This window comes from Microtus oregoni, unplaced genomic scaffold, assembly GCF_018167655.1.
Source record: "Microtus oregoni isolate MIOR12 unplaced genomic scaffold, Mior012 000009F_ref0000495, whole genome shotgun sequence".
NCBI classification, from domain to species: domain Eukaryota; kingdom Metazoa; phylum Chordata; class Mammalia; order Rodentia; family Cricetidae; genus Microtus; species Microtus oregoni.
The window spans coordinates 34,767,505-34,789,601 of NW_024543068.1; the positions used below are offsets into that span (position 1 = coordinate 34,767,505).

Consider the following 22,097-nt stretch of genomic DNA (forward strand, 5'->3'; position numbering starts at 1 on the left):
ACAGAAGGGGTTCACTCAGCACCACCTACAGTTTTAGGTTCCCATAGACAACTTGAAAACTATGTCTGTGAGTTGAGAAGTCTACTCATCATACAACAGGTCAGGGAGCCGAGACAGGGGACACAAAGTTCAAAGAATCACCACTGCAGCTGGGCAGTGGTGGCACACACTTTTAATGGCACTTGGGAAGCAAAGGCAGGCAGATCTCTGAGTTTGAGGACAGCAGGATCTATAGAGGGAATTCAAGGCCAGAATGGTGTATAGAGTGAGTTCTGGGACAGCCAGGACTATACAGAAAAACCCTATCTTGAAAAAAAAAAAAAAAAAAAAAAAAACCAAGCAAACAAAGGAATTACTGCTGAAATGAATTAAGCCTAGGGTACATGCGACATTCTGGGATTATTTTTAATGTTTTTAATTTTATTCTGTACTCTTTTCAAATTAAATTTTAATGAGTCAAAGGAATTGGTTTGAAAATACAGTAAATAGCTAAATGAACCTTAGTTTTGTGATTGCCACAATATAACCAGCAATTACAGCTATTCTGACACCCATGTGACTAGCAATAAAGATAGGCACCAGAGGGTTATGATCCAAGTCTAAGTGTTGTAATGAGAGACGTATGACACACGGGACAAAGGAGAAGAGGTGAAGGGAGATCTAAGGAGAGTCCAGCTATATGCGGTGGTGGAGTGCACGGCATTTCGGGCGGATGGAGACAAAATGTGCCAAGTACAAGTGAACGAGGAGCACGGCTCACACGTGGAAGGAAGAGGATGCAAGGCACCAGACACCATACCTGAGTGCGCAGCATTTTCTAGGTCATTCTTCACTTCCAAACTGAGATTACCATCACGTGCTGCGTTTTCTCCAAGGACAGCAGTCCAGACTTTCATCTTTACCAGGTTCTCCATCAGTGACTGACATTGAGCAAAAGGGGAAAACAGAAAGTAGTGACTGATGCTAATAACTTTAGAATTTAGAACTTAGCAGTAGTTTAAAATGCAATCCCAGGCCAATGAGGGCTCGGCAGGTAAAGGTATCTGCCACTAAACCTGATGACCTCAGTTTGAACTCCAGGACCCACATGGTAGACAGAGAATTGCCTCCCATAAGCGGTCCTCTGAGCTCCATACACACATCCTGGCGTGCACATGCCCCATACATACACACACAAATAAGTTTTAAAATATAATAAAGAAATTTTAAATCAATCCACATAAATTTCTCATGTGTTCTAATTTGCAACCTGCCATTAAGATATGTAAATAGTTATTTGTGAAACTGCAACATTAATTTACTATTAAACCTTAAAAAATAAAAAGCAAAACTTGCTGAGCATAGTACAACATCTTTAATTCCTGCACTTAAAAGGCAGAGGCAGGCAGATCTCTGTGCCCTCCTACTCTACAAAGTGAGTTCTGGTAAGCCAGGACTACCTCATGGAATACCTTGCATTCAAAAGAAAAAGAAGAGAGGAGGGAAGGGGAGGGGAGGGGAGGGGAGGGGAGGGGAGGGGAGGGGAGATTCAGAAGCTCTGGAACCCAGTCTCTGTCCCCAGTGCTGGGCTTACAACCATGCTCTCCTTTTAAGCATGTGCTTAGAATTCAAACCCAGGTCCTTATGCTTCCATTTCAAGTGCACTAACACACTAGACCATCTCCCAAGCCCCTAAAATAGTTTCTTATGACATTTCTTACATGTCTTAATAAGTAAGAGTTGAACCAGAGAGATGACTCTGCAGTTAGGAACTTGTTACTCTGCTAGAGGATCAAAACTCAGTTCGCAGCACCCACATCAGGCAGCTCACAACTGCATCTAATGGCTCTAACTCTGGGAGATCCAATGGCCTCTATGGATGTTTCTGGACATCCACACACATGTCCTTCACACATGTGACACTCACAACTAACATACATACAGATACAGAAATTCAAAAGTTAAAAAAAAATTAAGGTTTTCTTTTTTTAAAGTAAGAGTGGTCATTAACATACAGGGGTAAAAGTTGTGTGGTATTAAATCTCTGAGAGACAAAATCTAAAAAAGATCACAGACAACTTGGGCACTGCATTCACATGCACACACCTACACACAGGCACACACAAATAAGTAAAAAAATTAACATTTCTGGCTGGAGAGATGACACATGCCACAACAAACCTACAGAGGTCAGAAGACAACCTTTGGGGGTCAGGTCTTTCACCACTATGCAAGCCAGACTAGCTGGCCCTCAAGCCTCTTCCTCCACTGGCATCGTGTCTACACTATGCTATTTATCCAGTTTCTAGGATTCTGGGGATCTGAACTCACATCATCGGGCTTATGAAACTCATGACTTACCCAGTGATGTCACCACCCCATCCTGAGTTTCAATTTTTTAAAAAGCTTTTTTTATCAACGAAATAAGTAGCACAAACTTAGTAGAGATAGTAAGAATATTCAGTCAATACATATAAACTACAAACAATTTTTCAGCGTTTTCTTAACCAACAGTAGCAGATGTCAGCATAACAAGAAGAGGTAAAAATCATTTTCTGTCTTTATTTCTTGATAAATACCAGGCTAAAATCCCGGAGGAGAAAGACATGGAGTGTTAGCACACATATCACAAACCTGTGTATCTTCAAGAATGGATGTGACAAAAGACACAACAGCAATAAGAGCTTTAACAGTATTTGAATTTCCAATAAGTATAAAACTGTGGCCAAGTAGCCACTAAAACCAAAGAGCCGGTACCTTGATCTGATTTTCTTTTTCACTGAGAACTTGCTCTTCCTGTACTTTGGATTCCTCCAATGTTACTTTCTGGTTATTGAGTTCATTCATTTGTTCTTTCACTGCTTCAGCTTCCTGTAAAAGCTGATATGAAAACAATAACGAGGATGTGAGAGATAACACAATGTTTAGATACATTTATTTAAATGTTTAGATGTATCATTAAATGATACTACGAAGGTAGGGCTGCTACTTAAAAAGGAAGTCAGATGTGGCTCCCTTTTGTAAAGAACTTTTAAAACAGGAGACTGTGGAGTAACAAATATTCTTCAACTGATTTAAAAGGTCATTTTTTAATCAAGTACAAGGTTTCTGACACACACTTATCTGAAAGTCTAGTCAATTCTATCTTTGTATTCCATATAATATGCCAGAGCTCACTTACCTTAATGATATATTTATAGTCACCATGCTGTTTTACTCAGGGTTATCTGAAGATAGGTAACACTCAAGAATACTATTAATCTGGAACAGATATTTTGCAGATAACCCCAGCCTGAACTGCACTGTGAGTTCCAGTCTAGCCTGGGCTACATGGAGGGGAGGTACTTTTGATTATAGCATGAGAAATTTACAAAAGGCATTGTCACTATCACATTCTCTGAAATCTAAGATGGCATAACAAAATTGTAAAAGGAAAAGGCATCAACCCCCCACCCCAAAAAAGGAGAGAGATGAGGAAAAGAAAATTAGAGAAACAGAAGAGACACAACTGTGTCTACTGTCCACAAACAATAGACTGAAGAAACCTAAGCCAGTTGGAAAGTAGAAAATAAGACGATTTGACACAATCCAGAAAGGCTCAAGTTTTGAAGCAGTAACAACAGCGGTAAGTAGAACAAAGAAAAGAACTGGGGACTGGACAAATAGTGAGTAGTTAAGAGCGCCCATGCTTGATCCCCTGCACCTGCACAGTTCACAGCTGCCTAGAATCCCAGAGGGTCTAATGTCCTCTTCTAGCTGTCATGGCTGCCTGCACATGTATGCACATACCAACACATAGGAACACACACATACATGGTTCCTGTCCCTCCTCCCTCCCTGCTGTTCCTGTCTTCTAACCATGCACATACTCATTTTAGTTCTGTCACTTTATGCATACATCTAGCTGGATGTTCCATCCCTACTGGCTACCTTCAATAGTGCTGGACAGTGCTGTGCATGCTGCCGGGGGAAAAAAGGGAACACCAATGTCACCGACCTGTGAGCCACGCAAGCTACAATAACAACCTGCCTGACAAGATATGTCTACTGGTGTAGTAGTGGCAGAAATGTTATGAGGAACCAACTACTTTCTAATTGAAAGTAGTTCAACCACTTGAGTGCAGCTCAACAGGATGGAACCCAGTATAGCACAGTAACACACACCTTTCATCTCAGTGCTCAGGAGGCAGAGGCAGGGGGAACTCAGTCTGATCTGCATAGGGAGTTCCAGGGTAGCCAAGGTTACATAGAGAGACTTTGTCTCAAAAAAAAAAAAAAATCCATTCCTGACAATGTCAAGAAGTCCTCTGGTCTACACACAGTTACATATATGTATCCACATGCACACGTTACATAGAGAGACTTTGTCTCAAAAAAAAAAATCCATTCCTGACAATGTCAAGAAGTCCTCTGGTCTACACACAGTTACATATATGTATCCACATGCACACATTAACACAACCACACACACATCCACAAATCAATAAATAAAAAATTTAAATTATCACAATGAATACATAAAATAATTCTAGTAACCCACAGAATCAAGAGGTGTTTCTAGAAAGAGTGTCCAACAAATGAAAGAAACACAGTGTGGCCCATCATCATGTCATCTCAGAGCGCTAAAGACAACAGAAAGGTACCAACAGCTTGTGAAGAAGCTACCCAGCACACCAGTCTCAAGTCCTCAAGAGGAGGAAAGAGAAGCCAGTGCAGCAACGGGCGGTGGTGGCGCACGCCTTTAATCCCAGCACTCGGGAGGCAGAGGTAGGCGGATCTCTGTGAGTTTGAGACTAGCCTGGTCTACAAGAGCTAGTTCCAGGACAGGCTCCAAAGCCACAGAGAAACGCTGTCTTGAAAAACCAAAAAAAAAAAAAAAAAAAAAAAAAAGATTTAAGTTTAAAAAAACGCAGACAGAACTCCAGGTTTGAGGCCAGCCTGGGCTACACTGTGAGTTCAGAACAGCCAGGACTATTATACAGACAAACCCTGTCTCAAAAAACAAGCAAACAAAAATGTGGAGCAAATGAGTATCCAAACAGCAGAAACATGAAAGAGGACGAGGAGCGGGAGAACTGCTCAGTGGTTAATACCATGCAGTTTCTCCAAGGTCCTGACTTCAGCTCCCAACACCCCATCAAGCTGGTCACAGCCACTTCCAACTCCCACTCCAGAGGATTCAACACCCTCTCCTGGCCTGCGGGCACCTTAATCATGACCACAGATGCACACAAATACAGACACATAATTAAAATAACAATTTTTTTTAAAAAATGAAAAACAACAAGACATTTTCAGCCATGCAACCTCCTTTTAAAATTACCTCCTGTACCTCGTTATCAGAAAGTTAATCAAAATAATGAACCACAAAAGAACAAGTCTTTGATACAGGAAATAGAACGCTTAAGATGAGAAAACCAGAATCCTTGGCAGCTGAGTGAAATGAAGCCTCGGGATCAGAAGCCCAATAGAAATATGGAACAGATTCTTTTCTTCCTTCCTCTTTCCCCCTTTTTCCCCCCTTGTTGTTTTGAGACAGGGTTTCTCTGTGTAGTCCTGGCTGGCCTGGAACTACTCTGTAGACCAGGCTGGCCTCAAATTCTCAGAGATCTGCCTAAGAGCTGGGATCAGATCAAAGATGTACACCACCATTGCCCCACAGAACACATTCTTATTGCACCAAGAAAATCTAAGTTCCCAAGAAAAATGGCTTCCAGAAGAAAACGAAGAAAGGGAGACGCTCAGTGGTTAAGAGTGCCTACTGTTACCGGGCAGTGGTGGCGCACGCCTTTAATCCCAGCACTCGGGAGGCAGAGGCAGGTGGATCTCTGTGAGTTCGAGACCAGCCTGGTCTACAAGAGCTAGTTCCATGACAGGCTCCAAAACCACAGAGAAACCCTGTCTCAAAAGACCAAAAAAAAAAAAAAAAAGAGTGCCTACTGTTCTTGTGCAGGACTTGAGTTTGGTTCCCTTTACACTTCTCGGTTGGCTTATAACTGCCTGTAATTCGAGGTCTGTGGGAGATCTGAAACCTCTGGCCTCTAAAGACACCTGCACATGTATGCATACATTCACACCCAAAACACACACACACACACACACACACACATAAATAAAAATAATAAAATAGAAGAGAAGGAAGAGAAAGAGGTGGCAGCAGGCATAGCGACACATACCTATAGTCCCAGCAGTTAGGAGACAGCACCACAGAGTGCCTTCCAGGCCACCCTGAACTACACTAGACGACTTTCTCCAAAAATATAAATAAAATAATAATAATACTAGAATCTTAAATGAACAAATTAACCAAACCAGGCAGTGGTGACACACATCTTTAATCCCAGTAAACCATGCTAGTTTGCCATAAAAACTGGGTGGTAGTGGTACACACTTTTAATCCCAGCACTAGAGAGGAATATAAAACAGGTCTCACACAGTCTCATTCTGAGATTCCTAAAGGCAGAATCATCATTTCAGACTGAGGTAGAGGTAAGAGCCAGCAGCTGGCTGTTTTGCTTTTCTGACCTTCAGGCTGAACCCCAATTTCTGTCTCTGGGTTTTTATTAATCATGCTACAAAGACTACCTACGCGGTCATACACAATGGAAAAAGACAGTCTTATCTCAAACAGTGACGGTAAGGACCAACACCAAGCCATGACCTGTGCGCACTTCAACTCTCACACGAAACACACACATGCACGTGCGCGCGCACACACTGTGGAAAAGAAGGAAGGGAGGGAACAGAAGGCAGGGAAGAGAGAGGAGGAAACAGGGCAGGAAGACATATAGAATTTTCATGCCAAAAACTGTATTGGGAGACAAAAGGGAGGTCATATACATGCAGGTGCCTATGTGAGAGGAGGAAGAGAATGAAAGCTACATTTCCATCTTCCGTGCCCCCAGAACGCCTTCTTCCTCTGGGCCCCCGACTGGAATGCTTTCTCCGCTGAATGGTGCTAGCCCCTGTCTCCAGTGAACGTCAGAAGGCTGACCGCCTTGGCTAATCTCTCTCATGGGAGAAGAGAGAGGGAAAGACACTTAGACCCTCGGGAGACAGAAGTACACAGGGGACTGCTGCTCTCAAAAGCCTGCTCATTCATCGCACGGCTCCAGGCACCCAGAGCTTCGAAAGCTAAATTCAGATCTAAGTCTCTACAGACTACAAACCTGCTTCTGGCCTTCCTCAAGTTCAGATTTTTCAATCAAGGCCTCTTTTATTGCTCCCTTAAGTCGTTCTTCATTGATTTCAAATACTTTAAAGGTAGTTTTCACCTAAGTAAAAGAAATATACAGTTTATAACAATTTAACAGAAAGTTTCATGTTTATGTATTCTCCTCAGAACATAAAATTTAAGCAAAGGCCCAAACAGGCCACTGTTAAAAGCAGCAAAGGCAGAACCAACACTACTTTGACACAACAAACAAACCATGATCCAGGGCCCCTCCCTACCCCACCACTCATTTGCCATGTGACTCTGAGCAAATTATTGAACCTTCCCTGTACTATGCGGACAGTTTTGTTAATTACTGAAATAGGAAAGACAGAAATGAACAATTACTAGCTACTGACTTATAGGTATATTTAATGATTTAAAGTACTGCTTGTACTGCCTATTTGCCAAGCATGGCTTTACCTGCTACCTGGTACAGAATGACCTGGAGAAACAACAACGGGTTGTTGCCTTAAGCAACCTGCTGACAGCCACGTCAGCATTGGAAAAATCTTGCCTGCTTGCCTGACCACTTTGTGGTTTTAGAATACAAACCGAACCCAGAATGAAAGCCTTTCAGGAGCTGTCCTGACTTCAGTCCACTGATGACATCTCTTCTCTTCCATGCTTACTAGTGCCCAAGTACTTATTCCAGAAAGATCCCACACTACTTACTCTTTGTCTCCTATCCTAAACATTAGACTGTAGGAGGCAACTCTGTTTACTATTGTTACATATATACACACAACCTCAAGAGTGCTCAGCTACAGCCATAGTTTAAATCTACCCAGGGAAAAATAAATTTCATTAAAAATAACTCAAGTTAAAACAAATGCATATTTAAGATTCCCTATATTTCAAATACTAACGTAAATCTTATTACCTAATGTGTGACTATTCTTGGTAATCATCTATATATGGAATTAAATAAAATTGAAGCAAACTGTGAGTAATTTGTCTCAATTAAATCATTTGAAAAAGAAAGATCCACCTTTAATCCAGATCCACATTTTTCTGGTAGCAGCCTATCTAAAGGACATGGAAAGAGGAAGCTTTTGCTCTTTGCCTGCTTCTCCTTACTCTTGCTGGCAAGTCCATTTCTTCACTGGCAACAGAGCCTACTTCTTTGGGACTCTGGTGTATACTGAATATCTCATATATATCAGCCTCACAGACTGAGCAACTACTGGTCTCTTGGACTCGTTGTTGGTAGACTGCCATTGCTGGACTAGCTGGACCACAAACCTATAAGCCACTCTAATAAATCCCCCTTAAAGAGGGAAGGAGAGAGAGAGGGAGAGAGGGAGGGAAGGAGGGAGGGAGGGAGGGATCTATAGATGTCACCCTGTTAGTTCTATTCCTCTAAAGAACACTAATACACCTAATAATAGAAATAACATGAAAACATAAATGTTCTTCAAAAGTGACAGACCAATTAAAGTAATTCAACTTAACTTACTTCAGCCACTTGTGATTTAAGAGATTTTGATTCATCTTCTAGAGACTCTATCCTTTTTGAAATATCAGCCATCTGGAAAGACAGTTATCAGTCAATAAGTATTTAATAAGTCCCTTTAGCTCCAAGACAACATGTATTAGTTAGGTATATTGTTAATTTATTATCAATAAAAGTGAGAGGCCAGATGAAGAGGACTTGTCAACTTGCTTATAATGTGTTCACAAGGATTTTACAAATTACATGACAATAGTGCACCTTTTCAAATTCAATGTATCATAGTACTTCTCAGGTTCAAGATAAACCCACAAATTCATATTTCAAATAATCTCACACACATCAAGATTTTCTTTATGCCAGACTTTAAATTAAAAAAACGTTATAATATTCCTAATAATATTTTTAAGTTAAATATACATATATCCATTCACATTTCCCGTCTGGCTATCTTCTGCCCTGCCATAGGCCCAAAGCAGATTCTTTAGAAACCAATGGTAATAAAACATATTCACAGCATATAGAGGGGAATTCCACATCACTTCTCCCTTTCTGTCTAAATAAAAAGGAAGATTTTAACTTTAACACAGTAAAATTACATATAACAAAACAGGTATCAAGCAAGAATTATAGTTACAACATTTATATCTACCTTTAATCATAACTAAGGAAAACTATAATTATAACTATCTATTCTTCAATTCCATCAAAGACCCCAGAAAGATATATTACCTATTAAGTTAACAAGAAGTGCATTATAAGCAACTTCTAATAAAACTCTAGAATTGACAGAGACATCTCACTGCCTTGACAGTCACCCAAAGTTCTTCTGTAACATTGGGGCATCCATTTTCAGCCTGCAGGCCCAGAGTATCTGGCAGACTTTCCCATGAGGCAGGAAATTTGAATATCTGTTTTGCCTTGTAAGGACAAAGTTAATCAGATGCTTTCTTCTATGTCCTACAAAAAATGCCTGGCAGTTCTTTCATGAAGCAAGAACCCTGAAGGACTGTTTCACCTTTAGGCAAGTTCAGCAGTCATTTTTCTGTGGGCCCTACATGTCCAGCAGTCATTTTTCTGTGGGCCCTACATGTCCAGCTTACACAGAATGCCATAAAGCAGTACAGGCAAGAGCAGTCTCTTGCCCAAATGGCTAACAAACTCTCTATATAAGGAGCCTCTCCAATACCCATCATCCTCTTGAAGTAGATTGGTGCTGCCAGGAACAAGTATGTCTTATTGTTGAAAAAAGTCTAAGTAATTAAAACATTTAAAATGCCATATTCTGTACGTCTTTGAAAGGTTTGAAGAATACCTATCCATCTGAAATATATCTTTGTACCTCTAAAAAAACCACTAACATGACTACAAGCTTGACTATGATAGATGACTATTAACCTGTACTTAATTATATATTACATTTTTAAATGAGCTGCACAAAAACAATACCTTAATCAAGAGCAGAAATATGCATATAACAAAATTGACCTTATATTTGTATCAAGAGACTATGATCCATACCAATACAAAGTATTCATCTCTATATCATAACCCCCTTTTAATGAAAACAACACTTATAAACAACATTTGGGAATATGGGCATAGTTCTTTCCAACCTGTTTTTTGTTGGGCAAAGTATTTGGGGGGTTTCAGGGAGACCTTTCAGGGGTCTTGGTCCATCAAACCACATTTTTTACTGTCTATACTTTTGTTTTCTCTCTCTCAAGCCTACATACATTTTTTTTAACACACTAAGACATGTTCAGAGTTCTTTTTCATCTGAATCCGTCTTTATTGAATATCTGTAATCATTTTCTGACCAGAAGCGCTTTTTTCGTTTTAAATGCTAAGCAGGCATGGCTACGGCCAACTCCATGGCCCTGTCTGCTTGCTCCACCGAGTCCAACATGGCAGAAGTAGTTATACTGCCAGCTCTGCAAATCATTCTCTCCCCTCAACCCCCATAGCTCCAGGGACACAGAGGGTCTATGTTTCCATTAAGCAATTTGTAATACACTGCTCAAAGAACCCATTTAAGTGCAGGATCTTCCCTAAGAGCCAGAGCTATTTGTGCCACCAGCACCAGCATGAACCAGGAAGCCATTTCTTAATGAAGGCACGCAGTTTTTTTGCTGCTAATGCCGAGTCAGGAAGACCTCTCTTAAAGGAATCGTGCCTCTACTTGCTTCTAGCAAAGAGCCCACCTGAGAAAATGCTGCTACCATGAAGCCATGTTTAACTCTGTGTGTGTGTGTGTGTGTGTGTGTGTGTGTGTGTGTGTCTAGAATTCATTCCAAGTTCTCTCAGGTTTTATGTGGATGTAGCTGGCCCATGATGGTGTGCCATTTTGTAGTGGGAGATTGCTCATTTGTTTGCCTCCCAGTCCCGAAATAATCACACAGAAACTACATTAATTACAACACTATTTGGCCAATAGCTTAGGCTTCTTATTAACTAACTCTTTCATCTTAAATTAATCCATTCCTATTATTTTGTATATTACCTCAAGGCTCGTGGTTTACTGGTAAAGTTCCAGGGCATCTTTCTCCTTAGGCAGCTACATGGCATCTCCTTGACTCCACCTACTCTCTCTCTCTTTTTCTCTATCTATCTATCTATCTATCTATCCATCTATCTATATTCATATTTCCTGGCTATATTCTGCCCCTTCACAGGTCCAAAGCAGCTTCCTTATTAACCAATGGTAATAAAACATATTCACAGCATATAGATCCTTCACTAGAAATGATTATTCAAGTTATTTATGTTACTTCCACAGCAAATATGGAAATATGAAAATTTTCTTTGTAAATGTAAATGTATGGAGCACCAAGTGTTGGGGAACACACTTGCAATCCCAGCTCTTAAGAGGCACAAGCAGGAAGATCAGGAATTTGAGGCCAGTCTCCATTACACAGTTATACAGACTGGGCTATAAACCAAGACTGTCTCAACAAGAAAAAAAGAATATGCAAAAAAGACCTCTGATCACATCTGAAAAGTGAAAGATTAGATCTGGAAATTTTTGTTCTCATGGTCTTCTACATTATATTTTTCATGTGCATGAGTTTTTTGTTTTGTTTTTTTTTTCCTTTGGTTAGATTTTTTATTTGGTTGGTTGGTTTGGGAATTTGATTTATTTATTTTCATTTATTTACATTTTTTAAGATAGTGTCTCTTCTCCCTGTGCAGGCAAGGCTAGCCTAGAACTCCTGACTTGTCCTCCCAAGTGCTAGGATTACAAGCTTGTGCCACTATGGTTGGCTTACATGTAATATTTTAATCAGTGTCAGTATTTATTCAATATTTAATCAAAAGTATTAATATGTAAAATTCATAATTTTCTTAGAATACACAAGACTCACCAACTCATCTTGTTCACAATGTTTAGCTCTCTCTTCTTCTAGCTCCTTCTCTAGAAGGAGTATTTCATCTTCAAGTTCAGATTTGGATTTTTCTAGATTTTCACAAGTTGCCTAAAATAGAAAGCTAATTTTAATAAGCTAGATATACAAATTGTTAGGGTAAAAAAATCAAATGAGTATAATCAAACAAATTTATAAACATTTTATACATTTGTTCATTTCGCTAATATTAAAATAGCAGCAGGTCAAGCAGTTGCCAGCAATTTCTATAAAGAGTGTAAGTATTTCAGGCTCCCAGCAGCTAAGCATGAGAAACAAAGACTACCCATGAAGGAATTAATATGGCTACATTCCAATAAAACTTTTATTTACAAAGACAGAAGACTAAAGAAAATCCACCAAGCACAGCTTGTCAACAGTTCTTAAGCATGTTAAAAAGCATGTTACAGGGGAAAAGGACAAGTTCGATTTAATATAAAAAAATGTAAATCAAGATTGCATCATATTTTCCATTGAATGACTTATTTTTATAATAGTTTTAATTTAAAGTGGTTAATTATTAGATTCATTTTTGATATTTAAATACTATAATTAACATACCTCTGATATTTGTGATCCTTCAACAAACTTGTTAAAAGAAGACAAAAGTACAATGTGTTACAGTAGTCCACACCTGTTTACCTGTATCTCCCCAAATCTGACTACCTCATGACCGGACTTCTGGCTTGAATCAAGATTACTCTGTTGGTTTGATTTTTACCTGCAAAGTCAACTCTCTGCAAAGCTTTGTAAAACTTGTATTTCATTATAGTCTGTGTCCAACTACGACTACTGTCCTTACAGATGTTTATAATTACTACAATTAGCAGATAATTTTCTAAGGTAGTTAATGTGACTGCATCTCAACTCATATTTATTGTCATAACAAACCTGTGTGTTTATTTTACCTGTAATACCAAAATTAGATTGGTCTGAATAAATATTTCTTTGTTACCCAGTAACAACTTTTCTGTTACCGTGAATACCAAGCAGCTTCTAAAACTATGTGTTTTGTTTTGTGGCATTTGCTTTGATTTTGTGCATGTTTGTTTTTTGAGACAGACTTAGCAATCCTCCAACATTAGCCCCCCAAGTGCCGGGATGATAAGCATACCCTTTCATTCATAGAAACTAATAAATCCCTACTGGGATAGCATTTATGATAATAATAGAGGCAAACAATACAGAGAACAAAAGGTTCTCGATGCTCATTGAATAAACCTACAAAGAGTTCCTGAGGCTATTCACAGGTAACAAAGAAAAAAAAATTAAGGATTTATTTGGAGTCTAAACTTCTTGTGGATACTACAAGGGCATTCTAAATCATAAGACACAGACTTGCTGTGAGGACAGATGTTGACACTGCCACGCCGGACAGAACACAAAGGCACAATGTCTATTTTCTATTTCATCATCAGCAGGGGCAGGCTGCTTCTACCACCGAGGCTCATGACTCACTTTTCACAACCCTTCCATCTGTAATAGTATCAAGGCACTCCATCACATCCTAATCTGTCTGAGAAGACGAATCCTTGCATCCTCTAAAACAGGAGAGTTAAGTGTGTCTCTCCAACTCCCCATTCAGTGACATCATGTTCCGGACTGAAAGTGGCCATGGCGAAGTGTGTGAACAGGGACTGCTCTGTAGACAGGGATTAAACATGTACCACCATGCCACTATTTACATGCAAACCTCTGGTCTAATTCTAGTTAATGCCTGCTAACAAGGTAAGAAAAAAAAGTAATATGGTCACAACTTACTTGTCTCCTATTATGCTTGAATTTGTGAAAGAGTTCTATGTCTCTTTCCTGGAGCAAACTATGTCAAAAAAAGGAATGGATGGTCTCTTCAATGCATTCTTAGGAATACAGAATAAAGGATTTCTTTCTATAAATCTATAGATTCTGATAAACTGGCTATGTATCCTTCAAAACAAGTTAATAATAAGAGCTCAAATTGTTTTGTTTTCAAATGTTTTATGCCACCTACAAATGTTCTGTTTCTGTTTTTTCTATAACTTTTAAGATCCAGATATGCTATTTCCTATTTCTCTGAAATAATTATTTTTGAGAAGATAACATATTTTTAAAGTTTGTTATTTAATTAGAATCTTTTCCCTAGCTTTTAAATCATACTTTTTGGTTTGTTTGCTTGTTTTTTTTTACCTCCAAACTGTGTACTTCTGACTTCTTGTCAAAGTTGGCCTCCTTTAAAGATGACTCTATGCCTTCATACTGAATAAAACAAGGCAACATGTGAGTAAAAACTACAAACTTTATCTCAAAGTGTATCTAAATAGACGCCTAAAAGGCAAACAATCTATCTCCACACATGTAAAATTCTCTTGGAGCAAAGCTGTCCCAAAGTCTGCTGGGGGTGGAAACTCTAATAGCAAGTGTGTGAGCTCTGTCACCCCAAACAAACTAACACATGTTTACACCAGAGAACAAACAAAGCAAGCAAGGAAGATAAAATCTTTAAAAGACAAAATAATCAACAAGGAATAAAAAAACTAAGAATAATAAAATATAAAACATCACAAGATTTGGCAAATCTTTAAGGGGGTGATTAAACTGAAGACTATGTTGTTTTTGAATCAAGCTTCCTGCTGAACAACAGCTAGACAACACAGCAAAGGACAGAATCTGTCTGAAGGCCTCTGAGAACTATTCAAACAGTAAAGAGAATGGGAGGAGAGAGCCCTGCAGACAGGCAAACCCAGTGTGCATTTCCCTTTCCAGTAAGAGACTCACACAGGCAGAGAACTAGGTAAGGACTTCAGAATTAGAAGCCATGAAGAAACAATGTATATACTTCAGGACCTGCTAAGTCAGATGAGCTTTAGGACAGGAGCCTGTGCTTTCCTCAAAATTTCAAAAAGTATCATCTTGATAACTAAGCAAGACAAAGACAACACAAGAAAATAGGTCAATGTGTCTGGAAACAACTACTGCAAAATCCTCAATATATTTCTAACAAATGGAACTTAACACTGATCTCAAAAAGATTAGAAATGCAATCATGTGGAATTTACCCTTGACACTGAAGCTAAACCCAGTCAGTGTGATCCGTCACTTCCCCAGGCCACATGAGCACACACAAGCACATGGATCAACACAAGCTTCCTTTGACCAAAAGGTTTATGTGTAAGAGGAAAGACCCCCATCACAGTAAAGGTCATTTATGGAAAAAACAAGCAACACAACAAATGGAGGGGAAATGAAAGCGGGGCAAGGACAGCCCCTTCCTCATTTTATTCCTCATTTGTATGCTTATTACTTTAATCTGTAATTTTTATTTCCAATTACCTATACATACTTTTTTACTATTTTTATTTATTTATTTGTTCTAAACATGTTAGGTGTTGGGTTGGTATGCAGGAACTTGTGTCCTGCTGAGAAAGGCTCTTCTATGCATCCTTCTCCTCTAACCTAATACACAAACTTTTCTCTATTGCTTTTCATAGCTCTGACACACTTTTCCTCTTTTTCTAGTGTTCCCTTTCTGATCCTTCTTTATGTCTTAAATACCGGTAAGTAATACTTTCTGTGGCTTTTCATATCTCTAACACCTTTTATCCCAGCACTGAGAAGGTAGGAGGCACACATCCAGCACACACATATACATGCAAGCAAAACACTCATACACATAAAACAAAAATAAAGAGTATTTGCTCCTCTTCCAGAGGACCCAGGTTCAGTTCCCCTCACTTATACGGCAGCTCACAACTGTCTGTAACTCCAGTTTCAGGAGATATGGCACCCTCACACAGACATACATGCAAGCAAAACACCAATGCACATAAAATACAAAAAATAATTAAAGAAGAAAAAGAAGAGAAGGAGGAGGAGGGAGGAAGAGGAGGAGGAGGGGGCAGGGGGAGAGCTGGACAGTGGTATGCACACCTTTAATCCCAGCACTCTGGGAGGCAGAGGCAGGCAGATTCTCTAAGTTTGAGGTCAGCTTGATCTACAAAGCAAGTTCTAAGACAGCCAAGGCTATACAGAGAAACCTTGTCTCTTAAGCCTCAGCACCTCAGAATGTGTGTTTATTTGGAGACAAAGCCTTTAAATAATAATGGATAAAATGAGGCAGTAAGACGACCCCGGCCTAATATGCCTGGTCTCCTAAGAAGACAGAGCGAGACGTGGCAAGCAGGCAGCACTATCTACAAGTCAAGGGACAGGCCACAGGAGAAGCAAAGCCTACCTATGCCTCCATCATGGACTCTTGTTTTCAGAACTGTAAGGAAATTCACTCCTGCTGCTAAAGTGGCATTTTGTCACAGCAGCCCTAGCAAGCTAACATAAGCCGAATGAAAACAGTAAATAAAGTCTCTATGCGATGACAAGTAAGGGCACCACTACCCCCTTGGTAAGCAAAACTCGACACATGACACTACACTAAAATTCTAATCCTAAACCTCTACCTTCTAAGACACCAAACAAAACAGAAATGTTAGCCACAAGATATCTGCAATCCATACATCTGACAAAACTCATATATATAAGACATAAACTATTCAAAACAAAAGTCCCACTTCTATATGACATAAGGAGAAAAAGATTATGAGTGCTTTTAAAAGGGTGGAAATGGGCCAGTGAGATGGCTTGGTACTTAAGGAGCTTGCCGCCAAGACTGACTTCAACCCCTGGGACCCACAAGGAAAAGGAGAGAACCGACTCCTCCATGTTCTATAATCACCACACAAATGCCTTGGTACATATACACATTCACCAACACAAAGAGAGATACACAATGTCATTTTTAAGGTGAAAAAGTCTTAAAAATTCAAGTCCACAAGAAGACTATCTAAATGAACAAGAAACAAACGAAGGTGCTCCACCTCCCTAGTCAGGAAAGATAAGCACTAGACATCACCAGGGTGGCTGCAAAGAGAAGGGCTAAGTGAGGCGGGTGCTTGGCAACGGAGCTCTGAAGGCCCTGAGTGACCCACGGAGAACCACTGAGCCCCACGCTCTCCAATGACATCGTTTTCAGACAACTCTCACCTCCTTCTGAACGAGGCTGACTTTATCAAGTAGTTTACATTTCTCTTCAATTAGTGCTGAAAGTTCTAGAGCAAGTTTTCTTTCTCTTCCTGAGAAAGCAAAAGAAAGATTATTATAACTAAACTGTTACAAGTTTTATTAATTATATACAAGAAGCACGGGATCTACGACAGGAAAAAAACTTACCCACATAAAATCGGCTTTGAATCTGAAACAAATTTTTAACAAAATTACATTAGAACAAATACACCTTCAAGTAAATCTATATGACTTCTAAGTTAATAAGTTTCTTATGGCTTTACAGTGAGCATATGACCCAAAAGCATTCTATTCCCAGTGAAAACAATGCTACACAGTGGGCCTCCCACCCTAGAGCCACATTGTGCTATCATATTATAGGCTCTGAGACAGCCGCATTATAAAGACACCTGTTTAATTCCACTTAAACCCATGTTTCCTGGGCTGGAAAGATGGCACAGAGGTCCTGAGTTCAATTCCCAGCAATGACATGGTGGCTCATACCATCTGTGCCTTCTTCTGGCCTGCAGACAGATATGCAGGTAGAAAAGTATATACATAATAAATAAATAAATCTTTAAAAAAAAGATGTTTCCCATGCACATATTTGGCCCTAAGAAAAAGTATTTTTTAATCCCAGCACTCAGGAGGCAGAGGCAGGCAGATCTCTGTGAATTCGAGGCCAGCCTGGTCTACAGAGTGAGTTCCAGGACTGACTACTGAGAAACCCTGTCTTCAAAAACCAAAACAAACAAACGCAGACCCCCCCTTAAAACAGAAAAAGAAAAGGGTGGGGCTTTGAAACTAGTGTACAATATTCCTACAGAGAAAATCCTTTCAAAATTCCTTACATGCGAAAACATTTCTCTAAACCCATATTCACTTTCTAATAACTATATATTACCATGAGCAGCCCAAAACACTATGGCCTAACTTATTTCCCTGAAATAACAAGTTTCTCCAATCAGTTGTTCTGTCTAAAGACAGAATGAGGGTTGGAGAGATGGCTCAGTGGCTAAGAGCCCTTGTTACTCTTGTAGAGGACCAGAATTCAATTCTCATCACCCACATGGTAGCCCACAATCATCAGGAACTCCAATACCAAGGATCCTCTTCTCATTTCTGTGTGTACCAGAAACATATGTGATACACATACATACATGTAGGCAAAACAGTCATACATATAAAATAAAATGAATTTAAAAAACACAAACCCAGAATGACCATTCTCTTAGTCTGAGTGGTTACTTACTGATCGGAAGGCTCTCCACAGAAACAGGAGGAAGACGAGCAGTCCAACGCTAAGCACACAGATCATCATTTCCACTGAAAATCCATTGGCACCGAACTCCGCTTTCATATCTTCAGGCACTGCTGCCACGACCTTCAAGACAAAGGAAGTTAGCCTATCAACAAAGACAGGTACAGGTGGCTGAGGTCAGCTCTAGGAACATGAAATGGGCTGTCATGTAATACTAAACAGAAAACCTCCGACCATGTTTTCTTACAACTTACAGATGTGCTCGTACTGAGAGACAAGTGTGGTGTGAGAAACAGCTGTTTTCATACAGGAGCTATGAGGAGATTCCCAGAGCTTAAACTCCAGGAAGGTTTCAAGGATAAGGCAGGGGCGGCACGTGCCTTTAATTCCAGAACTCAGGAAGCAGAGGTAGGTGGATCTTTTTGAGTTTAAGGCCAGTCTGGTCTATAGGACTATTACACAGAGAATCCCTGTCTTGAAAAAAAATGTTGTGGAATATATTAGTTTAAAATGTGTTACACTCATTTATACTGTGGAACATTTGTTTAATGATACAAAGATGTGTTGCATTCTTTTATGTTGCATTTTTTTTAACTCCATAAAGCTGTGTTACTTTGCCTAAAACAACTGATTGGTCTATAAAGAGCTGAACAGCCAATAGCTAGGCAGGAGAAAGGAAAGGAGGGGGCTGCCTGGCAGAGATAATAAATAGGAAAAATCTGGAGAAGAGGAAACAAGAAAAGGAAGAAAGGAAGATGCCAGGGCCAGTCACCAATTAAGAAGGACAGAGAGACACATAGAATAGAGAAAGGTAAAAAGTCCAGAGGCAAAATGTAGTTAAAGAGAAATGGGATGATTTAAGTTAGAAAAGCTGGCTAGAAACAAACAAGCCAAGCTAAGGCCGGGCATTCATAAGTAAGAATAAATCTCCATGTATTTATCTGGGAGCTGGGTGGCATGTCCCCAAAGAGTTAAAAAACTACAAAAGAATATCAATGACCTGGGTTGGGTACTTTACACTGACTTAAAGTTCATGTTTTATCTATATGCATTGTGTTTGACAAAACATTTCCCTGCAGAGGAAAAACACAGATCTCCTGTTATTCACGGTCACATAGGCCAGGCTAGCTGGCCTGGAAGTGTCTGGAGCCTCCTGCCTCCTCCTCTGCCTACAGAGAAGGGCCAATTACAGATGCCTCTTCTCCAACTTTAATGTGGGTTCTGGGGATCTGAACTCAGGTGTCTTACCCACCAACCACGGAAATCGGAAAATACTTCCGGGGGACGGCGAGATGGTGAGGAGTACTGGTGGTTCTTCCAGAGCACCTGAGTTCAGTTCCCAGCATCCAACAGGGTCCATAATTCCAGTCCCTGGGGATCTGACATGCTCGTGTGGCATCTTCAGGCACCACAAACACATGGTGCAGGGGCATATGTGCAGGAGCAAAACACCCAAGCACATAAAATAAAGGGTTTTTTTTCCAATAAAAATAAAATGCTTTCAGATAAATTGAAAAAATACAACACAATAAAACTTATAAAATACAGCTAATCCAGTGCATAAAAGGGAAATTCATAGTTGTAAAAGCCTTTCTTAAAAAGATATTGGGCCAGGAAGATGGCTCAACAGGTAAGAACTTTGCCACCAAGACTGCTGACCAGAGTTTGAACCCCAGAACCCACATGGTAGAAGGAAAAAGTCAGATTCCTGGGTCCTTGGATTTCCATGCACAAGCACACACACACACAAATGAATGAATGAATGTAATTTTTAAGTTAAAAAAAAATCAATGCTATATACCATAGTAAAAGAAATTAAAAAAAAATGACATCAACAGATACTAAGAAAATATTTCACAAAATCAAACGCCCTCTAATAATGATCAAGAGACTCTGCAAACTAGGGTGACATTTCTCAATCTGACAAACAGCACCAGTACAAAACCCACAGCAACACCATCCTGAAGGTGTGCGAGGGACTGTTGCCCTAAGATCAGCAAAACACATCCACATAGCCCACTGAAGCATGAAAAATCCTGCAAAGTTTGCAAAATCTCTCCATGTGCCTCATTACCAGCCTTACCAAAACCAAGTGTTGGTAACTGTTAGGCGTGTGTTTTATGTGTCCACTGCATGAACATACACAGAAAAGCCAGAGGTTGACGTGGAGATGTCTTCCTTCTCCACCTTACTTTTTCTGAGACAGCGGGGTGTCCTGCTGAACCTAGATTCTTGGCTAAATGGTGACCAGCAAGCCGGGGGTTCCCCTACACACATCCCCACCCAACGCTAGAGCTGGAGGGCACTGCCTGTGAGGGTTCCAACTCCAGATCACACTTGCATAGCAAGGACTTAACACTGAGCCATCTCCCTGGGTCCTAACTGTTGATTTTAAGGGAGATGTGTGTGATCTGAAATTATGCCTCATCTACAGTATGCTTCTCGTACCACAAATCCCCATCTCAGTAACTTAGTGACACAGCCAGAGATTTAGGATTATTCTAGATTCTCCCCACATCGTATCCCTCTCCACAACTAATCAAGAAAGTCCTATTTAGGACCACCTTCTGTATCCTCACCACCTGTAGCACGAATTCTAATTCTAATATCTGACTTGGAGGGTCATGAAAACTAAGGATCAGAGAAGCAGTGCAGCCAGATACTAGAGAGACCTTTTACCTTAACAATGCCCAGACCAAAGGGGCGATCCTGTCCTCAGTGTCTCCTCAGACTACATTCTTAGACTGCAACTGTCTCCACCAAACCTCAGACTGCACTGATCTCTTGTCTCCTCCCCGCCTTATATTCCTCTCTCCAGCCTTATCACTCCGGTATCCACCTCCCTAGTGCTGGGATTAAAGGCATGGGATCACCTTTGTCTAAACTGTTTCTCTTTTAGACAGATTCAAGGTTGTGTTTCCCAGGGTGGCCTTGAGGTAACAGATCACTCTGCCTGTCTCCAGAGTCCTGGGATTAAAGGTGTGTGCCACCACTCCCTGGTTTCTAGTGGCTTAGCTCTACAGGCTGGTCTTCAGGCAAAGGCAAGCTTTACTTAAAACACAAACAAGATATCACTACAACCACTGTCATTTCTCCTTCCTGTTTTTTGGCCCCTGGCGTCTGACCTACATACTTTCAGGAAAATCTATCCTTTTTTTCTAAGTCTAACCACTGAAAAGCCTTCAATGGCTCTCCTGCACCCTCCAACAGTCCTTGGGTCCCACTTGTCCACAGTAAGCATCATTTCACATCACACCCTTGGCTCACTTTATGCTCTGAGCAGCTGAGCCCCTGTGCATGCTGTTTTCACATCTCCTTAAGCTATGTGCTCAGCCTCTAAAAAGACTTTCTCAACAATCTCTCCCTCCCCTTGTTTTTCATGTGTGCAATAAGCAATCGGCTTCGACTGTGGATTAGTTTTGTGTCTTCTCTCCCTAGAAAGACAACATGCTGACAAGGACCAAAACTCTTAGTTCACTGAGAACCTCCATAGAGCGTTTGCATTCATGGGTGGGCGCGCCCACAACACCATGGTTATCTGATAAGCAAAGCATGAGCATGGCAAGACTCCTTTAAATTCACAGAGCAAGAGGATACTCAGGACTGGTTAATCACAACAGCTGCAGTATTTAAATGGTCTTTTTAAAAATGCAAAGCAGTTTTCAAAAACTGTGTGTGTTTTCCTAAACATGTCAACAACAACAACAACCACTTACACCAAAAGAGCAAAACCTCCGCCACCTGCTTACAAAATGA

At 40.2% G+C, this 22,097-nt stretch overlaps 1 protein-coding gene across 12 annotated transcripts in view; it reads right to left on the bottom strand.

The window, feature by feature from the left end:
* The window catches only part of Mia2 (MIA SH3 domain ER export factor 2), a 70,905-nt gene that overhangs the window by 26,554 nt on the left and 22,254 nt on the right, over positions 1-22,097 (bottom strand). For 7 of the 12 annotated variants that reach the window (XM_041658140.1, XM_041658137.1, XM_041658142.1 and 4 more), the window contains 10 exons: positions 18,333-18,464; positions 17,249-17,270; positions 17,063-17,151; positions 14,216-14,284; positions 12,611-12,637; positions 12,011-12,121; positions 8,652-8,723; positions 7,149-7,253; positions 2,737-2,859; positions 800-920 (listed from right to left, as the gene is read on the bottom strand). In XM_041658140.1, coding sequence (XP_041514074.1) covers positions 800-920; positions 2,737-2,859; positions 7,149-7,253; positions 8,652-8,723; positions 12,011-12,121; positions 12,611-12,637; positions 14,216-14,284; positions 17,063-17,151; positions 17,249-17,270; positions 18,333-18,464 — 871 coding nt within the window. The remainder of the gene's footprint in view (positions 1-799; positions 921-2,736; positions 2,860-7,148; positions 7,254-8,651; positions 8,724-12,010; positions 12,122-12,610; positions 12,638-14,215; positions 14,285-17,062; positions 17,152-17,248; positions 17,271-18,332; positions 18,465-22,097) is intronic. The other 5 variants (XM_041658141.1, XM_041658139.1, XM_041658148.1 and 2 more) reach the window with 2 other exon arrangements.